This window comes from Pyricularia grisea, chromosome VII (assembly GCF_004355905.1).
Source record: "Pyricularia grisea strain NI907 chromosome VII, whole genome shotgun sequence".
In the NCBI taxonomy this organism is placed as follows: domain Eukaryota; kingdom Fungi; phylum Ascomycota; class Sordariomycetes; order Magnaporthales; family Pyriculariaceae; genus Pyricularia; species Pyricularia grisea.
In genome coordinates, this window is record NC_044975.1 from 298,949 (window position 1) to 321,893 (window position 22,945).

Genomic DNA, 22,945 nt, shown 5'->3' on the forward strand with positions numbered 1-22,945 from the left:
GGTTCTGGTAGCCTGTGCAAGTCCAGGTAGGTACAGTTATTTCGAGTGCCTCAAGTGCAAGTATTATGAATTCTCCAAAGGTATTTAGTTCCTGTCTTATGAAGGTCTAGGCGGGATTTTCATTCAGAAGGCATGTGTTCGAAGAGACGGCACATGACATGTCTACCCAGTATCCCTTGTATGGTCACAAAGGCTCGAGCGATACAGGTTAGACTTCATTCCTACGCCACTATCCCGAGTCTATACACCATTCACCCTCGGTTCGCTCGGAACAATGACATAGTCCCTGACATTGCCCTTCCAATCACTGATCCTGACGTCCTTTATCTTGACCACGACGACTCTGACGTCTTCCCCCTCGACAAACGTCGGCCGAGCACCGTCAGCTTGCGCACTGTTAAATATGGACGCGCCTGCCGAGCTATCTTCAAAAGTATTGTTTTCGAGATGCTGCTGCTGGAAGAAGGATTCTTCTTCAGACCCGGCGTCGGCCAAACGGGCGGAACCGTTGATGGTGGCCGAGATGGAGGATATAGATGACGTATTAAGGTTCAGGAGCAGCGAGGCGAGGCTTGAGCGATGTTCGGGACCCGGAGAGCCACCGGACGGGCGGCGGTTTGAAGAAGGAGGGCGGTGCGAGACCCCTGTGTGGGTCCAAGTATACCTAGTCAGCACGATGAAAACCACTGGTGCGGCAAGGGATGAGTGGTCAACATACAGTCATGGACGAGGAGCGACACGTTGGGGTTTGCAATGAGGTTATTGGTCTTCTTGCTTGCGGCATTTGTTGTCATGACAACAACAGGTAATGTCGAATAGGGTGATGAAGGCAGATATGTGTAGCTCATCAGGGAGACGTGAGGGATGTTATCGGTACATGTGGCGAGGTGAAGCTGCGGTGGTCGGTTGCCTTGATATCAGTGACTTGCGCCTTCAAAGGAAGGCTGCGGCCAGCTTCTAATGGATGATATCCACGACATACAAATCTTGCATTCTCCAAGCACTGTATTACTTCAGGCGGGAGGTCCGGGGTCGTCGTCTTGTGAGTATCGCCGGCCGAGGCTTCGTGATTGAGGGGTATGTGGTCCATTGTTATCGTATGTCGATGTCGCGTCTGTTTGGTTACTGTGCCTGAAGGGCGTAGCGAGTTGGTGATGAGCGGTCGAACTGGTCGGCCGTAGGCTCTCGCTCTCTTCTAGGACGCTGGTGTCAAAAGGCGTGTTTCCTGGCTGCTCTCAAGGTAGAGATTGTAAAGCTACTGAAGGAAGCTCCGGATGTGGACCGATCGCATCAAATCGATATCAGCTTTAGTGGGACCCGATCTACGGTGCCGATAGTACAGTGCTACACCGTGATGATACATTGTCGCAAGGACCGGCCCACACAAGACTAAGGTAGGTACCTAGGTAGGTAGGTACCCAGGTGTTGACTGATACAAGAGGGAGGTAGGTAATTACCAAACAATAGTCAAAGTCCAGAATCGTAAATTCGCTTCTATGGATGGATGAGTAGTTATTCAAGAAGTTATTCCAATCAGCGATCAATCAATTAGTGATTCCGTTTCCCGGCATGTCTCCTACCTACTACTACTATAACTGCCTAACCCCTAACCCCAGTATATGACGTCGCCTCAGGTTCAATGTGGAGCGGCTGTTCGCGGGGTTGGCTGCGGCTAGACTCGGCTTGACCCTGTGAGTTTGGGGTCCTTTTGCTTTGCCTAGGTCTCGGTCTGTTCTAGTTAGACCTAGTGTCTCTCCTCACGGATGGAATGGAGGTCATGAGAATGAACAACTAACCGTGAACGAAGCGACCGAAAACTCCGCTTCCAGAAAATATTACAGACGCTCTAAGAGCACACATCTCGACTCAATTGAAAAACATTGTGCTCTAGAGACGAACCACGATCAATCATCTGTTCAAGATGCGCTCAATCACAAAAGCCCACGCTCGGCTTCCCCTCCGCAATGCATCCCGCCGCCTCCTCTCCTCTACGGCATCAGCCAGCAACAACAACAACAACAACGCGACCTCACAAGCAACACCATCCTCGACCCAATCAACAACACCAACCACAACCCCGATATCATCCCTCTTGATCGCCAACCGCGGCGAAATCGCCCTCCGCATCCACCGCACCGCCACCCGCCTCGGCATCCCCACAACCACAATCTTCACCGACGTCGACCGTCACTCCCAGCACGCCGCCGCCTCTCCCTCCTCCATCGCCCTGGGATCCGACCCGCGCGCCTACCTCGACGGAGACCGCATCTCACGCCTCGCCGCCGACAAGCTCGGACCCGGCGTCGCCCTGCACCCGGGCTACGGCTTCCTCTCTGAAAATGCCGCCTTTGCCAGGCTTTGCGCTGACCGCGGCGTCAACTTTGTCGGCCCGCCCGCCTCAGCCATGGCCGACATGGGCGACAAGGCGCGCTCCAAGCACATCATGTCGGCCGCCGGCGTACCCTGCGTCCCCGGCTACCACGGCGAGGAACAGTCTGCGACTTTCCTGGCCGAGAAGGCCGCCGAGATTGAGTATCCCGTACTGCTCAAGAGCGTCAAGGGTGGCGGCGGCAAGGGCATGCGCATCGTCGCGTCGGCCGACGAGTTCGACGCCCAGCTGCGCAGCGCCCGCGCCGAGGCCCGCGCCAGCTTCGGGCCCGACGGCGAGATCATGCTCGTCGAAAAGTACATCACTCGCCCTCGCCACGTCGAGGTCCAGGTCTTTGCCGATCGCCACGGTGGCTGCGTGGCCCTGGGTGAGCGCGACTGCAGCATCCAGAGGAGACACCAAAAGGTCATTGAGGAGTCGCCTGCGCCGGGATTGTCCGAGGAGCTGAGGCAGGACCTGTGGGCCAAGGCGCGGACAGCTGCCCTCGCGGTGGGGTATGTGGGCGCCGGTACGGTTGAGTTCATCCTGGACAGGGATACGGACCGTTTCTACTTTATGGAGATGAACACTCGCCTCCAGGTTGAGCACCCCGTCAGCGAGATGGTTACCGGCACAGACTTGGTCGAATGGCAACTGAGGGTCGCGGCTGGAGAGAGGTTACCCATGACGCAGGCTGAGATTGAACAAAAGATCGCCGAGAGGGGTTGGGCAATTGAGGCCCGCATCTACGCAGAGAACCCGGAGAAGGGCTTCATGCCTGATTCAGGCAAGCTGGTTCACCTAATGACCCCCAAGACGGACACGGAAGTGCACCGGCCCGAGGATGCGGCGGTGAGAATCGATGCCGGTTTCGTAGAGGGTGATACCGTATCGCAGGCATACGATGGCATGATCGCCAAGCTCATCGTCCGTGGCGCGGATAGAGAGACGGCCATCAAGAGGATGGAGCTGGCCCTTAGGGAATACGAGGTGGTGGGACTGTCGACCAATATTGAGTTCCTCAAGAGGCTCTGTCGCAGCCCCGCATTCATTGAAGGCGATCTTGACACCGGTTACATTGACCGGTGGAGAGACGAGCTGTTCCAGCCCAGGAGGGTCGAGGATGAGGTTTTCGTCCAGGCCGCCCTGGGGCTGCTGGCTCCGGTCAAGCAGACCGTCCAAAAAATTGGTCTGGGTGCCCACGGGGAGACGCTTGGTTTTGGTGAAGCAGCTGCCAGCACGGGCGAGAGGAGATTTGCCTTCAAGGTGACAGATGGCTATGCTGAGCAGGCCGCCGAGGGCAAGGGTGAGGATGTGGTCGAGGTGACGTTAACTCAACGGGGGAATAACCTATACAACGCGCGTGTGACGCGCAAGGGAGAGCAGACCCCGGTAGAGTTCGACAATGTCGCCTCGGAACCCACTGAGAGCAGCCATGTCAAGACAAGAGTCAAGTCATTCTTCCCGCTCTCCAGGGTGGAGTCGACTGTGGTGCGCGACCCTATCAACAGCGACAAGATTACCGTTTTCCAGCTCGGCACAAAGACGGACTTGAGTTTGGTGCAGCCGGGCTGGTTCGACAAGGCTTTGGGTCTGAAGGAGGCGGCCGCTTCAGTCGTCGCGCCGATGCCTTGCAGGATTATGAGGGTCGAGGTTGCAGAGGGTGACAGTGTCGAAAAGGGTACACCTTTGGTTGTGTGAGTTGCCATTCTATATTCACTTCTGATGCGTGTTTCGTGGAAGGCACATCCAACTAACCTCTACTTTTGAACGAAACAGGATCGAGTCAATGAAGATGGAGACCGTTATCCGCTCACCACAAGCCGGTATTGTCAAGAAGTTGGCGCACAAGGAGGGTGACATTTGCAAGGCTGGAACAGTATTGGTGCTTTTCGAGGAGGATGGGACCGAGCAGTCATAGACGACACTGGGGGTTGCTATGATGCTATGGTCAAGGTGTCCAACTCAACTAGACCACTACATGGAAAAGGGAAAGGAAGGTTTTGTTTACTGCAGTTGAATTTATGACTTAGCGGGTATATATCAAAGATTTTTTTGGTTGTTGTTTTTGTCGTATACTCATTCGTCATCTAAGCGTTTATTTGTACCATCATGCTAAAAGTGGCATTCCCTGAGCGACGACATCATCCAAGTAGTCAAGCCCCTTGAACCCATCCTCAACCATCCAAGCTCTCCCCTTCTCCATGGTGTACAGCACCTCGCACGCCCGACCAACCACCAGCAATCCCGGGGGCCTGCTGCCCTCCTGTTCGATCGCCTCAGCCACATGCCGCAGCGTAGTCCGTATGACCCTCTGATCCGGACAGCTCGCCCGCTCCACGACGGCGCAGGGCGTATCCCTCGGCCACAGCGCCCTCTTGTCCTCCCCTGCCCCCTCCTCCTCCGCCGTCCTCTCCGTCAACTCCCCGACCAAGCCCACGATCCTGTGCAGCGCCATGAGGAACACCACAGTCCTCGAGGGCAGGTACCCGGGCGGCGTAGGCGGCTTCCCCTTCTTGCCCGTGCCGGTGCACACGAGCACCTGATCGGCCACGTCGCGCTGCGTGGCGGGGACGCCAGCAAACAGCGGGGCACACAATGCGCTCGTCAGGCCCGGCAGCACCGCGACGCGGTCGTCGGGCACGCCTGCCGCCCGGAACGCCGCAATCTCCTCGCCACCGCGCCCGTAGACGAACGGGTCGCCCTGCTTGAGCCGTAGGACCGTCTTTCCGGCCTGGTATGCGGCCAGCGCGGACGAGATGAGTTCCTCCTGCGCGGCGTCGGCGTTCCCGGGGAACTTGCGCGCGATGGAGACGGGCGTCCGTCGGGGGATCAGGTCTAGCACCCCCGAGGGGACGAGCTTGTCGGCTAGGATCACGTCGGCGGTCTGCAGGGCCTTGTGCGTTGCGAGGGTGACGAGGTCGGGGTGGCCCGGGCCGGAGCCGGCGAGGATTATGCGCCCGCGTGGCGTTGGGAGTGATGGTTTGGAGGATGGGTTGGGGTGGGTGATTTGCGAAGGGGTCGTTTCGGGTTGTGTAGGAGATGCGGTGTGGTACGACGCCAGCACGGCTTCGACATCTGCGTCCGTCACGGCGGCCAGGCGCTTCAGCGGCCAGTACTCGCAGACCTGGGACAGCCACCTCATGCGCCTAGTCTTGGCAGCTTCAATATCCGCATCCGTGACGAGCTTGTTGAAGCTCGCCGACTGGTCGTACGAGTCGTCGTCTGTAGTCACACCCTCACCTCCCTTGCCGCCACCGCGTCCATCCTCCTCCTGCACGCGCCTCCTCACCTCTCCCAACCTCGCGCAAGCCGCGCCCAAATCCCTGGGCAGCGCGGCCGCGATCTCCCTTCTGATCCTGCTGGCGAGCTTGCAGCCCCTGCCGTTGGTGGTGACGCCGACCTGCAGCGGGCCGTCGGAGTGGGTGCTCAGCAGGCTAAAGGTGCAGAGGGCGGGGCTGTCGACGACGTTGACGGGGACGCGCTGGCGCCTGCAGAGGGCCGAAACGTGTACGGCGGGCGACTGGGGGTCGCGCGAGCCCGAGGCGGTCACGAAGACGGCATCGACAAAGCCGTCGACCTCTGGCCGGCCGAGTGTGGACAGGTCGGTGTCTTCAAAGGGGCGGCGCAGCCATTGGACCTCGCCGGCGTCGATGCGCTTCTGCAGGGCGTAGTGAAGTTCGGTAACGTCGGTGGCCTGCGCGATGACTATGGGGGTTGCGCCGGCGGCTAGAGACTGTGTGCAGCGTGAGGCGGCAAGGGGGTTCGTCCCCAGGATCAGGTGGACATGGCCGCGGCAGTCGAGGGCTGTAAGGAGGGATGTGTGGTATTTTGGTGGTTGGGTACCGGTGGTGTTTTGTGTGCTTAGTGTTGCCATTGTGGCAAAGTGTTATTTGAAGGCACGTTGGCGTAGGTGCTGTTGTCCCCCCCTGAAGGTACTAGACTAGGTTGAGGAGGTATACTATGACGGTGGTGTTAGGGGTGATGGCGGGGTATCAGTCCTCTATTTTTTGCTCGACACTAAATCTCCGCCTGGGTTTTGGTGTTGGTGTTATTATTTGCATGATTAGTTGAACTTTAGAAATAAGTTGGGATGAAAAGGAGAGGTAGATGGCTACAGGAGCTACAAAAAAAAAAGAGTCATTCGTATGCCGTAACAAAAGCTCTCAAGTGTTGCGTGATAAGACGAACTGCCGTTCAATCTTTCGCCTCGTCCCTGATCGGCTCAAATCCCCGGATGTCGGACTTCTCAATTGGGTAATTCCTGTGGCTTCAAATTTTCCACAAGCGCTGACGCCATCTTTGTTTCCCGCGCCGTGTTATCTTATCACTGGGGGCCGCGGAGTGGGAGAGGAGGTTATTGTCCAATCACGTTTTAGCGCTTGACAATCTCCGCGGCGAAGTTGACAAGGAAGATAGCCGGGAGCGGACCGGAGATGTTTCCCTTGCAGCAGCGAGCGGCTGTGTTTAATAGTGCTTTGCCCACTCAGCTCAGATGAAATGAATATGCGGATTAACCGCTAGAATATTCTTCTTTTTGAATGCTGGGCAAGCCTTTGGATCCTCCAAATTCGTGATTTCTTCACCATTATCATCCCCAGTCGGAATGTACAGCACCCTGGACAGAGGTCGCGCGTTAGAAGTCCATGCTGGTTCCGTCTCTCGAACCTCAGGTGTCGCCGCCCACGCAAGCTGCTCCTCGAGAGACAGGATTGAGTGGGGCTCTGCACGACGCAGGCCTAGTTTGTTGCGCTCGTTGAAGCTCTCGACGATTAGGGCGGTGATGCATGCTAGCACAGCGTAGCGCTCAGGATCACCATCTTCACCAGGATCGGGAATGCTAGACACTGGCCACCGCGCCCACCAAAACATCTCAAGCTCGTTGCGCATGTTGATGGTATGCCCGGCCATTATCCACTCGTACAGCCTGTACAGTCCAAATAGTGGGCCATCTTCAAAAACTCCCTTGGGGGCTCTGTACCTGCGCCGGCACAGTTCATTTTTATACTCTTCGCGGCGTGATAATATTTCTTGAGGATTTGGTGGTGGCCAGCATGGAAATCGTGTCGCATCGCTTGTCATCTCCGCGACCGGCCGTAATGTTGCCTCGCAATTGACAGCATCATTCTTGGTCGCTTTTCTCCTTTTCAAATTTCTGAATAAAATTCTCTTGTACCATAATAGTGCCATGACGTCCTCGTTTTACAGTTGGTTTACTCGTTGTTGCAATCTGCTGCGACTTTTGAAAGACAAAGTTTGAGGCGCGCTGTGATTAACATTTCAACTCAGCTGTCAGCATGCGGGAAAGATGCCTGGGAGGGGGCAAGTGGGGAATTTCTTGGCGTCACACCCTGCCTGCCACGCCAGCGTTTGCTTCTTCTAGGCACCTCACTCGCTAGAAAGAAAAAGAAAAAAAAAAGTGATTGAAAATGCCAGTTAATTATAGGCCGCCCACAATGGTCGCATGGTAATGTTCCGTATACCCTCGGCCGCCCACAACAGCAGCATTCACCAACAGTGTACTGCTTGGCATGATGGGCATTTCATTGCCGCCAGGTGCGAGTAACCTGCGAAGGAGCGCCCAACCCCAGTACAGTGCAAGCCTTAAAACAACCAGCCACTGTTGGCCCCTACCCTGAACTGCCGCCTCGTACATTGACTGTGCCCCGTCAAACCACAGTCGTTTGACACCTCTTCCAGCGTGAATGTGACCACACACAACCACCTTGGGCCTCGACCGCCAGATCTCCTCCATCAACTGCTCGCACCCTTTGCCCCCGTCATCAAGGTGACCTTTCGGCGGCCCGTGCACAATCAAAACATCTGTGCCGGGTGGTACTGCGCCATTCCAGTTCATCGAGGCGCTGACGCTGGAAGATCCCGAGGTCGACTCGTATTGAAACGCCCAGTTGCCGAAACGCGGTGTCCATGGGCTGCCAAAAATCCGCAGCGATCGATCTTTGCCGTTCACCGCAAGCTCCACTGCCTCGTGCTTGAGGTAGTGTATGTCTCCCCAGTTCAAATCCTGTCGACGTTTACCATCTACCTGATCAAGCTCACGGTCTGGATGCGCGGCTACGAATTCAGAGTCTAGCAAGAGATCATGGTTTCCGGCTATGACAACCTTGTGCTGGTGAGGCTGCGCAGAAAGCCAGGTCAACTGAGCCTGGATCTCAGCGAAAGTGCCGAATTGTGAGAGATCCCCTGCGTGCACAAGAATATCCCCCGGTGGCAATTGTTCCGGAAAGGTATTGTGCGTGTCTGAAACACAGACCATAGTAATTGGACTATCATTCGGGCATGCAACAATCGTAACGCTGCTTCCATCAACTAGATTTTCGGTAGGAGGTGCGCGATCTTGGCACTGGCGAGTCTTGTGGTAGAGCCATGTGGCGATTCGCTGACTGCGATGCTGATGGCGTTGAAGCCCAACAAAAGGCCTGCTTATTTCGGGTACAGACATGTTTGCTACTGAAATGGATTGGTCGTTTGTAATGGCAGAAAACAGGGCGGTTATAAGGTCATTAAATTAGGTGTACGCTGGCGTCGCATTTTGTTGCATGATGATAACGTGCTGGACTGCAGCAGTGTGTTGGTTGATGAAACCAAGCGGTTATCCCATGGGCGCCCTGATACAGTGCGCTTCGCCGGCGGCAAGCTTGGCTGGCGCTTAACGTGGTCATTTTCGATGGAATTTTGCACGTTTTGAATAGGCAGATTTGGACTCGCCATCTCAACGTCGGATTTGATAACCCTGACAAACAACCAAATTAGGCACTTTAACAGGGGCATGGTCTTATTTCACTGGTCTTGAAATGTGAAAAATACTTACGACCTTCAACTAACTGCCAAGACTAGAGGAACGATAAATCAGGGAACCAGCGGTAGCGACGAGGTTGCACAAGTACCTACCTACCTAGGCCTTTCTCTCATATCTATAGGATAAATGGCTTGATTTTACAACAGTTTCAAGCCTGCCCACAATGGTGCATACTGTCCCAGTCTCGAATATTGCACCTTAGCGGGAAGATGGAGGGCACGTTGGCCACAGCCAGCGACCATGGAAGTGGCTATGCCCAGGTAGGTACCTCCTTGATTACATCTCTGTTGGGAGCGTCCAACACAAGGGGCATACGATGCTTGCAGCAGCCGCTCATAAAAGAAGCATATCTTCCTTGGTGTATCTTCTGGTGTCAGATTTCAGCTCGATCCCATCCGATAGCTTATATCTTTTCGAGTCCAAAGCACATATCTTTTTTGTCCACCATCAAAACAAGTAGCGCTATTACTCGAGCCATGTGTTTTAGCTCAGGACCAGAAGAAGCCACGCCGGCACCACGCCCCAGCCAAAGACCCTCTCAATTCAAGCGCAGGGGGCAAGACATCCCTCTACAGCGATTGGCAATAACAGGGCCAGTGACTCCACCTGGCCAGATCCCGGCTCCTGAGCGAGATGCTGCAGGTCTGTGGGTGCAGTACGAAGCCCGTGACCTCGATCGGTCAAGTCTGCTGGCGGCCCTGGCTTATGTGGCCGAATATCTCGATAAGCATGGCGAAGACATTACATTGGTTGCTGTCGGAGGAGCCGTGAATACAATCCTCCTCAGATCACGGATGACTACGTACGACGTAGACTTCTTCTGCCATGTCCTGAGCGGGTCGCGTCTCCGACTGATACGAGAAGCGGGGCAATATGCTGTTCAAAGAAGTGCAGTTCCCATGAGTACTGACTGGCTCAATAATGCTACTGCTCGAATGCCTGGCGTTGTTGAGAATGTTGAGCATTTGGTCGACGCGGCACTCGCTCAGCGCGAGATACTGTTTCAGAGAAAGGGTCTGACAGTGGCAGCGGCACCATGGAACTACGCCTTCATCAAGAAGATTAGCAGGATAACGCAAGGGACTGCTAGGACGTATGATGCTAGCGATGCAGTCGCATACCTTCATCGGCATATCACAAGGCATGGCGGGCAGCCTGTGCCATTTGAAACGATGCAAGAATGGGGCAGCAAATACAAGGCATTGTCTCCCGTTGAAATCCTGCGAGAAATCGATGATCTCTATCGACGAACTTATGGACGAAGTGCTATCTTGTTTGACCAAGGTGGCAGACGTCGGGGTCATTGAATTATAGACTAGGCACGTCATATTTGATACCCAAGGTTTGTGGGGGGTTTCTTTTCTTGGAGATTTTTTTTTTTTGTTGGCATTGGTAGTTGACCTCTTGTGCCAGATACTTTTAACCGTTCCCGGCGAGGCAGATATCATGCAGTAGATCTAAAGTCGCCGCTGGTCGAACCATCTTGTCTCCATCGTGTTCTCCATCTTGGTTATGTTTCAGAAAATGTATCTCTTGGCTACTATACCCAAGATAATTGGCGATCAGTCTTTGTTCTTTTCAGGGTTCTGGAGACCATTTGGACCCTTGGTGCATACGTGGTACAAATTGGGTGACTTGATTTGATAGATTTGGATGAGTCAACTCCAACTTTTGTCATGGAAAAAAACTTGAAGATCCATGTCTGCCAACGCAGCATACTCCATTCAATCGCCAACCCACCTGCCAAACGGGGTCATCGCCTACATAGTACAAACCCACTGTTATAAGCTTGAGTTCTTATCCGACAAAATCAGATCGCAATACCGATCGGAAAAAACACTAGAAGGCTACAGTCCCGTAGTTCACGGCCTAATTCTAACATAGATGTGTATAGTAATCTTAAGTGGCCTTGGTGGCTTTCAATTAAAGCTGTCCAAATGTCAAATGTCGGTACCATTTTCTAGTTGACGCCGATGACGTTGTTGACAGAAGCCCAAACCTGGATAAATCCTCTCATCCCCTCAAAAGGCCCACCAACCAGCTGCCACCAAACAAAATCCAAAAGGAAGGGAAAAAAAGAGCTAACCTAAAATAACTCATGTGTTAAAGTGGCCCACTTTGAACCGACAAAAAATCCCCACATAAACGCAGGGGATTGGTGATGAAAGCTTGGAAACCCCCAGACTTGTCGGCCTGGAAGCAACGAAATAGCTCGAATGGCTTGGGCTACAAGCAAAAATTTGGTGTACTGTAGCCAGTAGCCACAAAGGAAGCTACCTAACCTAAGAAGTAGATCCACTGACATGGGCTTGCTAAGGTGGATGGAGAGAAAATCAAGGGCAGGGCTATTGAGTATCGCCCTGCTACTACGAAGCTGCTGCGAGCTGTCGTCATGGTCTCCGGCAGTGCAAATGCCAACACCCGCCTAAATCGAATGAACCGATCCAATCATCCGTCATTACACCACGATTCTGCCTCCATTTTTTTTTTCTTGGGGGGCTTCTCTTTTCGCCTTGACCGCCGCCAGCAAGGCAAGCTCCGTTTAGCTCGATTCTCTTCTTTTTGGGAGTCGTGGGGTTCGCGAATACTTATTTGCCAGCCACTCCAGGATTAAAAACAAGTTGGGTTTGCTGCTTTTTTACTCTCTTTTTTTTTTGTGGCATCCAAAAGAGAAGCAACATTTAATTCGTTGACCAGGTTACACTGGACGTACATATCTCTGCGCATACCACCACGCATAACATCGATATAATCTCGATACTTAATCTTACATGTTTTATTTGTCTATTTGTCTCAAGGTCACTGAAACCTCGGGTCACCCTGAAACACAGATTTGCCTGAGCTGAGCCGGTCTGTCTATCTCTTTCGCAATCGACTACTGCGACCTGCGAAGAACTTGTACGTTCGTCCACACAATCTCCTTGTCAAATCACAATCCCTTCGGCCCACGTTCGGTTGGAAGCTGCTGCGCCGCTACATCCGTTGACAGCTTTGCTGTGCGTCGCATAACAAGCTTGGGCCCTGGGTCGTGCATGTGCTTCCCTATACAAGTAGATTGTACTTGTTTCTTTGCGTATATGGCAAGCTGACCCGACCCAAGGTTATTTATTCCCAATCTGTAAAAGAATAATAGCCGTTTAGAGCTCCCGCTCTCCCATTCATATCCGGTTCGCAAGCAAACACCAAAAGAGGCGATTTCCTCAGTCCCATCGCGACTGAGAATAAATATACCTTTCAAGATTCTGCCTGTACTTGCAGTCATGGCTCTCGGCCGTAAGTTTCTTGTACCCAAACCCAACGCGCCCACTAGAAACCCCCCAATTTTACCCTCGGCGCAATGCAGCACTCATGATATGCGTCAACCCTCTACTTCACTTCACACAAGCTCCACGAGAAAAAAGAAAACAGCAAGCAACCCAACCATGCTAACCCTAACAACCCAGACGCGCCCCTCGGCCTCCTGGGCCTGGTCTTCATCGCCGGATCCCTGGTGATGCTCTTCCTGACCATCCTGCCCGGCGTGTCGTGGGTCCCACCGCTGCGCGACACCTACTTCCTTCGCGCCGAGACCATAGGCATCCGCGGCGCGCGCCCCATCACGCAGTGGACCTTTTTCTACGTGTGCGGCCTCGAGAACCTCAACTGCGGCTTTCCCCAGGCCGCCATGGGCATCGGGTCCGACGCCTGGGCGCCCGGTGGCCTCGGGGCCCCGCGCGAGCTCGTCGGCGAGTACGCCGGCGGCACCACCAGCCACTACTACTGGTACATGTGGCGGTTCGGATGGGTCTTTTTCATCATTGGGCTCTTCTTCGAGGTCATTGCCTTCTTTGTCGGCTTTTTGGCCTGTCTGGGGAGGTTAGGCGCTGCCATGGCGGGGCTCGTCGCCGGGACTGCGCTCTTCTTCAACACCCTTGCCGTGTGCTTGATGACGTATGTTGGTTTTTTTTTTCTTTCTTCTCTTTTTTTGTCCCTTTAGTACTTCGTCTCGTCCCTCTGGTTTAAAAAACCCCCATTTGCTAACATTTTACCCTCACCAAATTAAACAGTGCAACCTTTGTCAAGATGCGCAACGCCTTCCTCGCCAACCGCATGCCTGCCCAGATCGGCGCGCACGGCTTCGGTTTGGCCTGGGGCGCCTGGTTCGCCCTCCTCATCGCCGTCGGTCTATTCTTTGCCGGGGTGGCCGCCGGTGGTGGTCGCAAAAAGTCCGACCACGTCCATTCCACATCGCGCGGCTCTCGGCGCAACAGGAGCCGTGGTTCCAACCTTGAGATTGGCAGCAGGAGGAGGGTAAAGGAAGAGTACAACTGATTTATTTGTTTATTTATTTTGCTTGTCTGCTTATTTTAAATCTATATGATGGGAGCGGCCCATGATGACTAGGACATTTGGAGGGGTACGGATGGACCAAACGCCAAATGCATGGGGCGACGAGGTGTAGCGAAACGAGGTTGCGGACCCCCCCCCCACAGAGATAGATACCCCACGCCTTGTCGCAACGTTGGATGTAGCTTTGATTTTGGACATCATGTCGTAATATTCGGTTCTACGGAAACTTGTTTCAGCGCATAATCAGATATCGTTTTCGTTGCGCTGACACAACATGATTGCCTTTTTGTGATATGCAACCCCGTCCACCAATGTTAAAAAAAAAAAAAAAAAAAAAAAAAAAAAAAAAAAAACTACACCATATCAAAATATCCGTACATTCCATATAATCAGCATATTCCCAGCTCGCGGGCGACCTTATCGTGGTATATCCCTGCGAACAACCAAAAAAACAGTTCAAATGAGCAGTTGGAACCGTCCTGCTGAACCGTCAAAGTTTTTCATTTTTCATACAAGCTTTTGACTAGTTCTAGTCAGTAAGCAACTCTTGCTGGCTGTTTGACCCGTGAATATCCTCGTTGTCTATTCGGATATCATCTTGCATTGGTGAAGCTAGTGTCGTCCCCGTGAACTATGACAGCTTTGGGGGTTACTCTGTAAAACTTCAGACAAGTCCCAGGTACACCAACCCCAGTCTTTCGACGCAATGCTGCATGGACAAAAGTCTGCCGTCATCCCGCTATTTCATCCCAACGCATACCCGTATACATGTTCAGGATAGACTTGGGAAATCCGCATCATGATACAACTAGGAATACAGACTTTCTCTGACTAGAAACTAAAGAGAACTGACATTTCTTGACTAAACGTAAGAAACATTCTATATCCATACATTGAAAGCAGAGAAACTATGTACAGAAACGAGGCAATTCCGACAGAAATGAATACACAAAGAAGACGAGAGTCGTTCAGGTGAAACCTTCCCTACCCATTCCGGATCATCCAATGAGAAAACACAAGGAGAGCCCTGTTTCCACTGGCATCCCTCGTCCTTTAACAGCTTCTTCCTGGTTCTCGAAACGGCCGCTCATATAGCAAGAAAAAAAAAAGAAAATAAAAAGACCCTCGAATGAAAACAATTACAACAATGTCTGTGGTAGTAAACAACTTGGTTTGAATGGTAGACAGAAGTGAATAAGACAAAGGGAAACAAACTCATTAACTCCAGAGCCAGCGGGGATATCATCAAATATTGATGGGTTGTGAGGGAATAGGTGAAAGATATAATGTTGGTCAACAAAAGAAAAAGAAAAAAAAAGAAACCCCCCAACCAGGTAGACACAGATCAAGAAGTTCAGCCTACTAAGAAGAAAGGCAAAGATTCTTGCTTTTTCTCCCATTGGACCTCGAGCTCACAGGTCTCAGAAGTTTCACCTCGGCGCAGCATCTATGCCTTCTCAGTAAGCCTCTCCTGTGTCTCGCCTTTATTGTGCTTCCCAAAACAAGAAAAAACGCCACGGAGCAGCCACTCCAGCACCCCGTCGCACTACATGACGGTGCACTTGCTCTCCTCGCGGTCCTTCTTGACACTAAGTGCCACACGTGCCGCCTCAGTAAAGGCCTCGTTGACGCCGCGGTTGCGCATGGCCGAACATTCGAGATATCGCAGCGCGTTGATTCGCCGTGCCACTTCCAGACCCGTGTCGTACGTGATCATGGGCTTCTTCTCGCGCTGTTGCGAAGGGTCCGTCGCGTTACCGTTTTCGGCTGCGTCATCGGCCTGCTCCTGGCGCAAGTCGCACTTGAGCGCAACCAGGACCAGCTTGACGCCTGGACAGTTGTCTGCTATCTCACCGACCCATTTTGATTCGACGTTCTCGAGACTGTCTTTGCTGTCGACCGAATAGCAGAGCATGATCAAATCCGTATCGTCTGTTTGTAGAAAACAAACCCGTTTTTTTAGCAAGAGTGTCTCCCTTTATCGGTCATGATCGAGTGAAAGGCCAGAGAAAGTCCCGGCCCGTGTAGTAATCGCGTACCATATGATAGACTCCTCAACCTGTCGAATTCCTCCTGTCCAGCTGTATCCCATAGTGACAATTCGATGTGGACGTTATCTACAAAGATGTCTGCCGTCGAATTGAGGTTAGCACCAACCAAAATGTCATAGGCATGAGTGACAAAAATCTGCGATGCGCCGAATACTGACCATGGACATAGTTCTCAAATACTGTTGGCTCGTAGACGGTCGGGAAGTATCTGTGCGGAGGGGCATGGTCAATCGCGCGTCCAGCGAGGTAAGGGGCGGCACCGTCGAAGCTGAGTTTGCCTACCCTCTCGTGAACACGTTTAACAGTGATGTCTTTCCGCAAGCACCGTCGCCACTGCATATGATAATCCCAGCATCAGTAATGCAACCTCCATCGCCAACCGTTGAGCGAGGCGGCTTGTCTCCATCGTCCCCCTTTTTCAATTCAGGCGTAACCTCAGGCGGGCAACCCACAGCAATACCAGCTTGCGCTGGACCGTTTTGCTTCCTCCACAAAGCGACAAAGGCATCGTGCTCGATTAAGATATTATATGGTTATTGGAAGTTCGGGTCGATCGTTTCGAGAATTGGTAGCAGTGATCAAATTGGTACGATTGTTGCAAAGGTAGTTGTTGTTGGGTTGGCAAATGACGATGACGAAAGCGACCAAGCAATCAATTCTATTTGCCTGTGCGGGATGGAACGACGAATTCGCGTGTCGAGTGGCGTCAGAAGCGACGAGGACGGGATTGGTGTAATGGAAGTGGTAGTAGGTGGCGCCGCCAACGATTCGAGGAGATGGATGGACGCTGCTGCAGGCCCTGCCCTTTTCCTTTCAGTTCAGTTAATCCACCTGGTTGTGGTTGCAGGCGGAGTTTACAAGTGGAGTAACACTCAAAGCGGGCGGCCTGCGGAAGGAGGAATTTTGGTTGTTTGTTTGCCGGTAGACGGGCGGGGAAAAGCAGAAAAAGCAAAAAGAATTTTTTTTTAGCAATTATTTTGCACAACCTGAGGTAGGTAGGGTTGGAGTGAGAGTTTTTAGTCAAGGAAGAGAGAAGGAGAAAAAAAAAAAAAAACAATCCCTTAATCTGATTTGGGAGACCGGATCTATGTCTGAGGTGGACAATTCCTGCAGCGAGCCTTCGGGCGTACAGTTTAGTCTGGACTTAGGGTGGCTGGAGTAAGTGGAAGTCCGGCCAGTTCTTTGGTTCTGGATTCGAATTTTCGAATCGAGCACTACTGCGGGCCAAGACCTGCACGGGAAATGGCACCCGCTCCAAATGTCTATTAAACCAAGATAAATTGGGTCCTGGAAGGGGTAAAAATTGGACCTTTGACAAGAAGAAGAACCGAAGCGATTGATGGATTGCTGCGATAGCGTAAACACCGGTACTGCTCAAATTAGGGGCCAAATTGCCTACGGTAGCTAGGTAGAACTGCACAGGTGCGGATGATAATTTCTTCTGCTTGCGATGTGGCGTTTTCACAGGGGAAAAAATGCATCAAAAGTAATTCCAAGCGATGGTTCAGGTCGTCGCTTGTCGTTATGACTGGTGGGTGGGCTCCTGCCGAGATGAGGTCAGCGATCAGCCCGGAAAGTGAGAGTCACCTCTCGGTGGAATGGCTTTGGACCCCGGGCAAGATGGGGAAGAGCCTGGGAGCCTTGAGAGCCTTAAGACCTAAAGGATCGCACGGCTCATGTCATTGTCCCAAGAAGAAGGTCATAGCTGTGGGGATCGTAAAAAAAGAAGTAATAAACTCTACCTGCTTGATCTCTGTTTGAAGGCTTCATCTCGCCCCAACCACGCTAGTCTACATGCCAATGCCAGGAATTCCGACCGTCACCCTTGTGAGAAACGGTGCATAACAGAACACAAATTCAGGTCACCGAAAGATATATATACCCATCAATCAATCATGAACCCAGATAAAAACAGGTTAGGTACGAATATCGGACACGAAAAGGTCGGATGAATGAAGTAGTCTACATTAGATGGTCTCAGGCCCTTCGCCCCATCCGATCAACAGCCTTACGATTCAGCCCACTGCTGAAGGTCGTGTCACCTCCTCGTTGTCGTGCACGGTCTTCTGTCTCTTGTTCCAGTCGCTCCCTCTCTTCTATCTCGGCCAGCCTCTTACGACGGTCCGCGTCGAGATCTGTGGCCGCCGACTGCATCGCTTCCAATTTGCGTGCTCTTTCTTCCTCAGCCGCCTTGTCGTCAACGGCAGGTCTGCTGTTTCTTCCCCCACTGTAGCTGTGACGAGGACGATCACGCTCATCTCTACCCACACGATCCGTGTCGCGCCGGTCACTATGCCGTTTCCGTTCCCGAGAATCGTCTCTTCCCTGTCGGTGTCTGTCTTTGTCTCTTGATCGGTTCCGCTCGTTGGAATCATCTCTTGTCGGCCGATACCGTCTGTCATCTCTTGGCCTGTCACGCTCCCGTGAGTCATCTCTCCTCGAGGACCTCCGTTCATCATCCCTTGGCCTATTATCCTCTGAACGATGTCGACGACGATCTTCATGCCGGTCCCTGCTCGGAGACCTGTGGCGTGAATGCGACCGTCTCCTTTTATGCCTCCGCTCACGGTCATCTTCATCTCTGTGACGATGCCTCCTCTTCTCGCGCCTTTCCTTCTTCATCCCGTCATCTATACCCATGGATGCCAACAGCTGCCTCCTTTTAATCGGGTCGTTCATCATGGCCTCGTATGCCTCCTGTTCCCTCCGCTTGATAGCAAGTAGTGGATCTTCGCGAATCTTGGTTGCCGTGTCGCGCGCCGAGTTGGCGTTCCCCAACGCCGTAGCAAACTTGTCTTCACCCGCCGTCTGTCGTAGTTGTTTGCCATCGTCTTTGGTCAATACGCTCGCGATGCTGCGTTTTCCCAACAAGAAGCCCTCGAGCTCCTCTGTGGTACCAAGCGCGCCATCTGTGGGGCCATTGTATAGAAAGTCGACGCGATCGATGCGCTTCTTGCCACCGGCCTCTTCAATCTTCTTCTGTAGCTCCTCTTGGGCGCGCTCCTCCCTGAGTTCCTGGACCCGTTGTTGTGTCTTTTTCCGCTCCTCTAGAGCACGCTGTTCGGATTCGTAAACTTTGCGCTGGTTGCTTAGCAGTTGAGGGTGCCAGCTCTTTTTCAAGTTGAGGTCTCCGCCTCCCATTTTGGCGGCAGCGTCTGTGTGTTGTCAGGCGAGTTTGTAGTTCGGTGGAGATTCGAGGATCGGTTGTTGTTTCGGTCAGGTCCAGGAGCAATTCCTCAGAATTTATGGCAGATATATGCGGTGGCAGATGTGGCAGATGGCTGTAGGATTGATGGGTAATAATGCGTGAACCTTTGTCGCCACCGCGAATTGTCGACTTTGGCAAAGGACGCTAGCCCAAACAAGTGCACGTGCCGCAAGTTGAGGTGCGCAACCAACCAGACAGCCCCACCTTCAAAGAGTCCACCCAGCCGCCGTCGGCCAGGCGGCACCGCCATCCCTGCCTAAAGCTCCCAGTACAGATGCCCCGCATTACCTTTGGAAGCTCACTCGGTTACCGGTGATGGTAAACCCAGACGAAACGACTAGAAACTCCATGTTCATCATCACAGACAGCAGCAAGCAGATATTGAATTCAACAACCGACAGCAGTGCATATTCGGCGACCATCACACTTTTACAGACTCGATAAAATTGACCGCCATCATGTCGGACGACGATTTCATGCAAGCCTCTGACGAGGAGGAGTACGACTTTGATTACGAAGACGACGACAGCAACAACGATGATGGTGCTGTTGATATCGAGAACAAATACTACAATGCCAAACAACTCAAGCAGTCCGACCCTCAAGAGGCTATCGATGAGTTTCTTGGTATACCGACGCTGGAGGAGAGCAAAGGCGACTGGGGCTTCAAGGGCCTCAAGCAGGCCATCAAGCTAGAGTTCAAGATGCAGCGTTACGACAAAGCAATAGAACACTACAAGGAGCTGTTGACATATGTCAAATCCGCTGTCACGCGCAACTATTCAGAAAAGTCCATCAACAATATGCTCGACCACATAGAAAAGGGTGCGGGTGGCTCACCTGAGGCCGGCAAGTGCATGGAGGAATTCTACTCTTTAACATTGGCATGCTTTCAAAACACCAACAACGAGCGTCTCTGGCTCAAAACAAACATCAAGCTATGCAAGCTTCTACTCGACAGGAAGGAGTATGGCACTGTGACCCGTAAGCTTCGCGAACTTCACAAGTCGTGCGAGCGCGAGGACGGCACAGATGACCCGAGCAAGGGCACATATCTACTTGAGATTTATGCTCTCGAGATCCAGATGTATGCAGAGACACGCAACAACAAGCAGCTGAAGCGGCTTTATCAGCGCGCTCTCAAGGTGCGGTCCGCGGTGCCGCATCCCAAGATCATGGGCATCATACGCGAGTGTGGAGGAAAGATGCATATGGCCGAGGAGAACTGGAAGGATGCGCAGTCGGACTTTTTCGAATCGTTTCGCAACTACGACGAGGCCGGGTCTCTGCAGCGTATCCAAGTGCTCAAGTACCTACTTCTGACCACGATGCTCATGCGGTCCGACATCAATCCATTCGACTCACAGGAAACAAAGCCGTACCGCAACGACCCGCGTATCGCGGCCATGAAGGACCTAGTCGATGCTTACCAGCGCGACGACATCCATCAGTACGAGGCTGTGCTCAAGAAGAATGTGGACCTTTTGGCGGACCCATTCATTGCCGAGAACATCGATGAGGTCACGCGGACCATGCGTACCAAGGCCGTACAGCGTTTGATTGCACCCTACGAAAGAGTCCGCGTCGACTGGATAGCTGCGCAGCTTCGCATTACCGAGGCCGAGGCACGCGACATCCTGGGCTTTCTCATTATCGACGGCAAGGTCGCCGGCAAGATTGACCAGTCGCGTGGCCTGGTCGAGATTGAGTCTCGAGCCGATATGGACCGCATCGTGGCCATCAAGAGTTTGGCTGATGCGCTTCCCCTGTACTTTGGTCAACTGTTCAGCTCGAGCGAGGGACTCAGGACGGGCGAGGCTTCGGCCGGATTCTTTGGCGGCGCTGGCGAAGGTGACTTCTTCATGGGCTTCGACGAGCCCCTCGGCGGGCTTGGTCATGCAGTGAGGAGGAGCACGCGTGCCGGCAGAGGCAAGACTGCGGGGACTGCGTGGGGACGAGGTAGCAGCTCTGGCGCAGGGTCTTTGTCATATCTCAACTCTTCGGCAGTTCATTCGACTTTCACATGAAATTTCTGGGCATCTGTTGATCCGGAATGATGGGGGCAAACAAGGCGAAACATGAACTGGTTAGATCCTGGAGTTGCTAGCGTATTCACAACTTGGGGACTATTACTGTCTTTTTTTATTTCTTTTTTTTTTTTAATTTTCTTTTTATTGATTTCCTTTTCCATAATTCTTTTTCTCGTCACATACACTGCCGCGGAAGATTAGACGGTACGGGCATCTGGGAGCTACGGAGTTTGTTTGTCGCCTTGCGCTTTGCGCGTCAAGAAGAAAATCACGATAATGTCATGACGTTTTCAATTCCCCTTTCATCCGGACCAAAATCTCCCTTGTCACTGAGAGGATGCGCCCATCGCCAAGCCCGGTCTTACCGACGGCTTGAATACGAAACCGTCGGGGCTTTTAATTCTGACAAGTCACTTTTCTCGAATATCGTTTACCCCTCTGTGCGGTGTGCGACGCCAGCCGGCTGATTCTCTCGCCCTGTTCAGGGTGACATGCTGACGTGATTTCCCAGACTGGCGGAAATCTCGAGTGTGATTGTGCGGCCCAACTGTATATTGGGTGATGCAAGAGGATGAAATAATACCGAGGTGACCCCCTTTGCAACAGAAAACACAGAGAGGTCAAGGGGTTGAAGAATTGTATGGGCAAGAAGTATGTGTGAGACGGTACACCAAGGTAGCATTTACGGTCACGGGCGGCTCCCGGAGAAGACTCCCCGGTGCGAGAAACGGACTAACAATGGAAAATGGACATACAGAAGGACGAGAGTTGTTGTGTGTGGTGCGATCTGAAGCGTCCCACCAATGAAATCGGTGAGACGTGACTAGAGCATGCAGTCCTCACCGGTTTCGCGAGGGCAGACAGGGACGAAAAAGGGGAAGAAGAAGAGAAGATGGGAAAGAAAGAAAGAAAAAAAAAACCAAGATCTTGGTGCACTTGAAGAGGTGTGCACGGGTACGTATGGATGTAGACGACAAACTACAGGGCTAAAACAAGCACGCACATTTTTCAGATCTTACCAAAGTGTGTTTGTTTAGGGCCTAGTTTTTATTCGTATAATCTCAGAAAATACAGTTGCTTCTTGTTGCTCTCAGGATGAAGTGAAAAAGGGAGAGCCTTGTTCCCCTGGGTTCAATTTTCTTCAGCAGTAACCGTCTCCGACTGCCGGGCCGTTAGTTGTTCCCCAAGTTGCATATATAGTAATGTGCAAACATCCATAGCCACCATTGCCTGTATGCCATAGTTACACATGATGCGAGGGAGAAAAAAATCAGTGTCCTCGTTGGAGATCAAGCAGCTACCAGATGCAAGGGAAGGCGGAAAGACGCAAGGATGAAGGGACGTCTATTCGTAGATCGTGAGGGACGGAACATGCCGCTACCAGAGCTTAGTGGCTAGACCGCAATAAGTCTTTGTCTATCGATAACCTTTTTGTGTTTGATGGGTGACGACGGAGCCGGATTCGTTTGATGATGTATCATTAAATGTGTTGATGGAGAGAGAACGGTACAGAAAACAAGGTTTTTTTTTTGTCCCTTGCCGCCTTTCGATTTCGATTTGCCCAGACTTGTCAAGCAAACACCCCTTTTGATTTTTTTTCTTTTTTCTTCCCGAGACACGGAAGGTCATTGAGGGCCGAGAAAAAGGGAGGGTGGGCTGCGGGTGTATAGGATGGTTAAGGTTACACTATGCGGGAGCAACAGTTAGATGAAGACGCGGGATGCAGAAGAGATCTCACATCCATAGGATTAAGAAATATTTTCCTTTGTCACGGGTGGAATCGAAACTGGTCCAATTTGCTTCGTTAAACGTGCAGGGGAGAAAAAAAATCACGGACAATTTTATAAGCTCAGAATGCAGCGCAATACGAATTGTTGTTTGCCATGATACCATATGCGAGGCAGCACAAAAAGATGTCTCCCCCAGAGCCCGCGCTTTGCAACGGTTTAAAAGGGAGAGAGACAAAAAAAGAAACGAAAAAAAAATTAGGCGTCATCAAGTCTGCGGCTGCTGATCCTACCTAGTACAGCACACACGGCACAGAGAGAGGGGTAAGACCCGGTATGTGACCTGTCAACTCTTACGGGTGCGCAGTGGCGCGAGCAAGGAGAAACGGGCTTCCGGATGATGCTAACCATT

The 22,945-nt window shown here is 52.3% G+C and overlaps 11 protein-coding genes across 11 annotated transcripts; 4 read left to right on the top strand and 7 right to left on the bottom strand.

Moving 5' to 3' along the window:
* Positions 1-2: 2 nt before the first annotated feature.
* On the bottom strand, positions 3-1,322 carry PgNI_10151 (uncharacterized protein). The gene is made up of 3 exons (XM_031130126.1): positions 983-1,322; positions 719-893; positions 3-644 (listed from the first exon to the last, which is right to left on the bottom strand). Exons 1-3 carry the CDS (start codon positions 1,088-1,090, stop codon positions 241-243), a joined length of 687 nt encoding a protein of 228 aa, XP_030980406.1. The 5' UTR covers positions 1,091-1,322; the 3' UTR covers positions 3-240.
* A 334-nt stretch (positions 1,323-1,656) lies between these two features.
* PgNI_10152 (uncharacterized protein) lies at positions 1,657-5,001 on the top strand. The gene is made up of 2 exons (XM_031130127.1): positions 1,657-4,065; positions 4,148-5,001. Exons 1-2 carry the CDS (start codon positions 1,922-1,924, stop codon positions 4,287-4,289), a joined length of 2,286 nt encoding a protein of 761 aa, XP_030980032.1. The 5' UTR covers positions 1,657-1,921; the 3' UTR covers positions 4,290-5,001.
* On the bottom strand, positions 4,479-6,245 carry PgNI_10153 (uncharacterized protein; the record flags this gene model as incomplete). The annotated part of the gene is made up of 1 exon (XM_031130128.1): positions 4,479-6,245. One exon carries the CDS (start codon positions 6,243-6,245, stop codon positions 4,479-4,481), a length of 1,767 nt encoding a protein of 588 aa, XP_030980033.1.
* Positions 6,246-6,743: 498 nt separating this feature from the next.
* Positions 6,744-7,258, bottom strand: PgNI_10154 (uncharacterized protein; the record flags this gene model as incomplete). Its single annotated transcript, XM_031130129.1, has 2 exons — positions 6,744-6,812; positions 6,887-7,258. 2 exons carry the CDS (start codon positions 7,256-7,258, stop codon positions 6,744-6,746), a joined length of 441 nt encoding a protein of 146 aa, XP_030980402.1.
* Positions 7,259-7,808: 550 nt separating this feature from the next.
* On the bottom strand, positions 7,809-8,831 carry PgNI_10155 (uncharacterized protein; the record flags this gene model as incomplete). Its single annotated transcript, XM_031130130.1, has 1 exon — positions 7,809-8,831. One exon carries the CDS (start codon positions 8,829-8,831, stop codon positions 7,809-7,811), a length of 1,023 nt encoding a protein of 340 aa, XP_030980403.1.
* An 833-nt stretch (positions 8,832-9,664) lies between these two features.
* On the top strand, positions 9,665-10,495 carry PgNI_10156 (uncharacterized protein; the record flags this gene model as incomplete). The annotated part of the gene is made up of 1 exon (XM_031130131.1): positions 9,665-10,495. The coding sequence occupies one exon, from the start codon at positions 9,665-9,667 to the stop codon at positions 10,493-10,495; it is 831 nt and encodes a 276-aa protein (XP_030980404.1).
* Positions 9,977-10,592, bottom strand: PgNI_10157 (uncharacterized protein; the record flags this gene model as incomplete). Its single annotated transcript, XM_031130132.1, has 2 exons — positions 10,310-10,592; positions 9,977-10,186 (listed from the first exon to the last, which is right to left on the bottom strand). Exons 1-2 carry the CDS (start codon positions 10,514-10,516, stop codon positions 9,977-9,979), a joined length of 417 nt encoding a protein of 138 aa, XP_030980030.1. The 5' UTR covers positions 10,517-10,592.
* A 1,216-nt stretch (positions 10,593-11,808) lies between these two features.
* On the top strand, positions 11,809-13,527 carry PgNI_10158 (uncharacterized protein). The gene is made up of 4 exons (XM_031130133.1): positions 11,809-12,086; positions 12,289-12,461; positions 12,632-13,118; positions 13,235-13,527. The coding sequence occupies exons 2-4, from the start codon at positions 12,449-12,451 to the stop codon at positions 13,497-13,499; spliced, it is 765 nt and encodes a 254-aa protein (XP_030980035.1). The 5' UTR covers positions 11,809-12,086; positions 12,289-12,448; the 3' UTR covers positions 13,500-13,527.
* A 1,030-nt stretch (positions 13,528-14,557) lies between these two features.
* PgNI_10159 (uncharacterized protein) lies at positions 14,558-16,076 on the bottom strand (the record flags this gene model as incomplete). Its single annotated transcript, XM_031130134.1, has 4 exons — positions 14,558-15,449; positions 15,557-15,646; positions 15,727-15,901; positions 16,029-16,076. The coding sequence occupies 4 exons, from the start codon at positions 16,074-16,076 to the stop codon at positions 15,064-15,066; spliced, it is 699 nt and encodes a 232-aa protein (XP_030980036.1). The 3' UTR covers positions 14,558-15,063.
* Positions 16,077-17,545: 1,469 nt separating this feature from the next.
* Positions 17,546-18,709, bottom strand: PgNI_10160 (uncharacterized protein; the record flags this gene model as incomplete). Its single annotated transcript, XM_031130135.1, has 1 exon — positions 17,546-18,709. The coding sequence occupies one exon, from the start codon at positions 18,707-18,709 to the stop codon at positions 17,546-17,548; it is 1,164 nt and encodes a 387-aa protein (XP_030979567.1).
* A 525-nt stretch (positions 18,710-19,234) lies between these two features.
* Positions 19,235-20,803, top strand: PgNI_10161 (uncharacterized protein; the record flags this gene model as incomplete). The annotated part of the gene is made up of 1 exon (XM_031130136.1): positions 19,235-20,803. The coding sequence occupies one exon, from the start codon at positions 19,235-19,237 to the stop codon at positions 20,801-20,803; it is 1,569 nt and encodes a 522-aa protein (XP_030979474.1).
* Between the last annotated feature and the right edge of the window lie 2,142 nt (positions 20,804-22,945).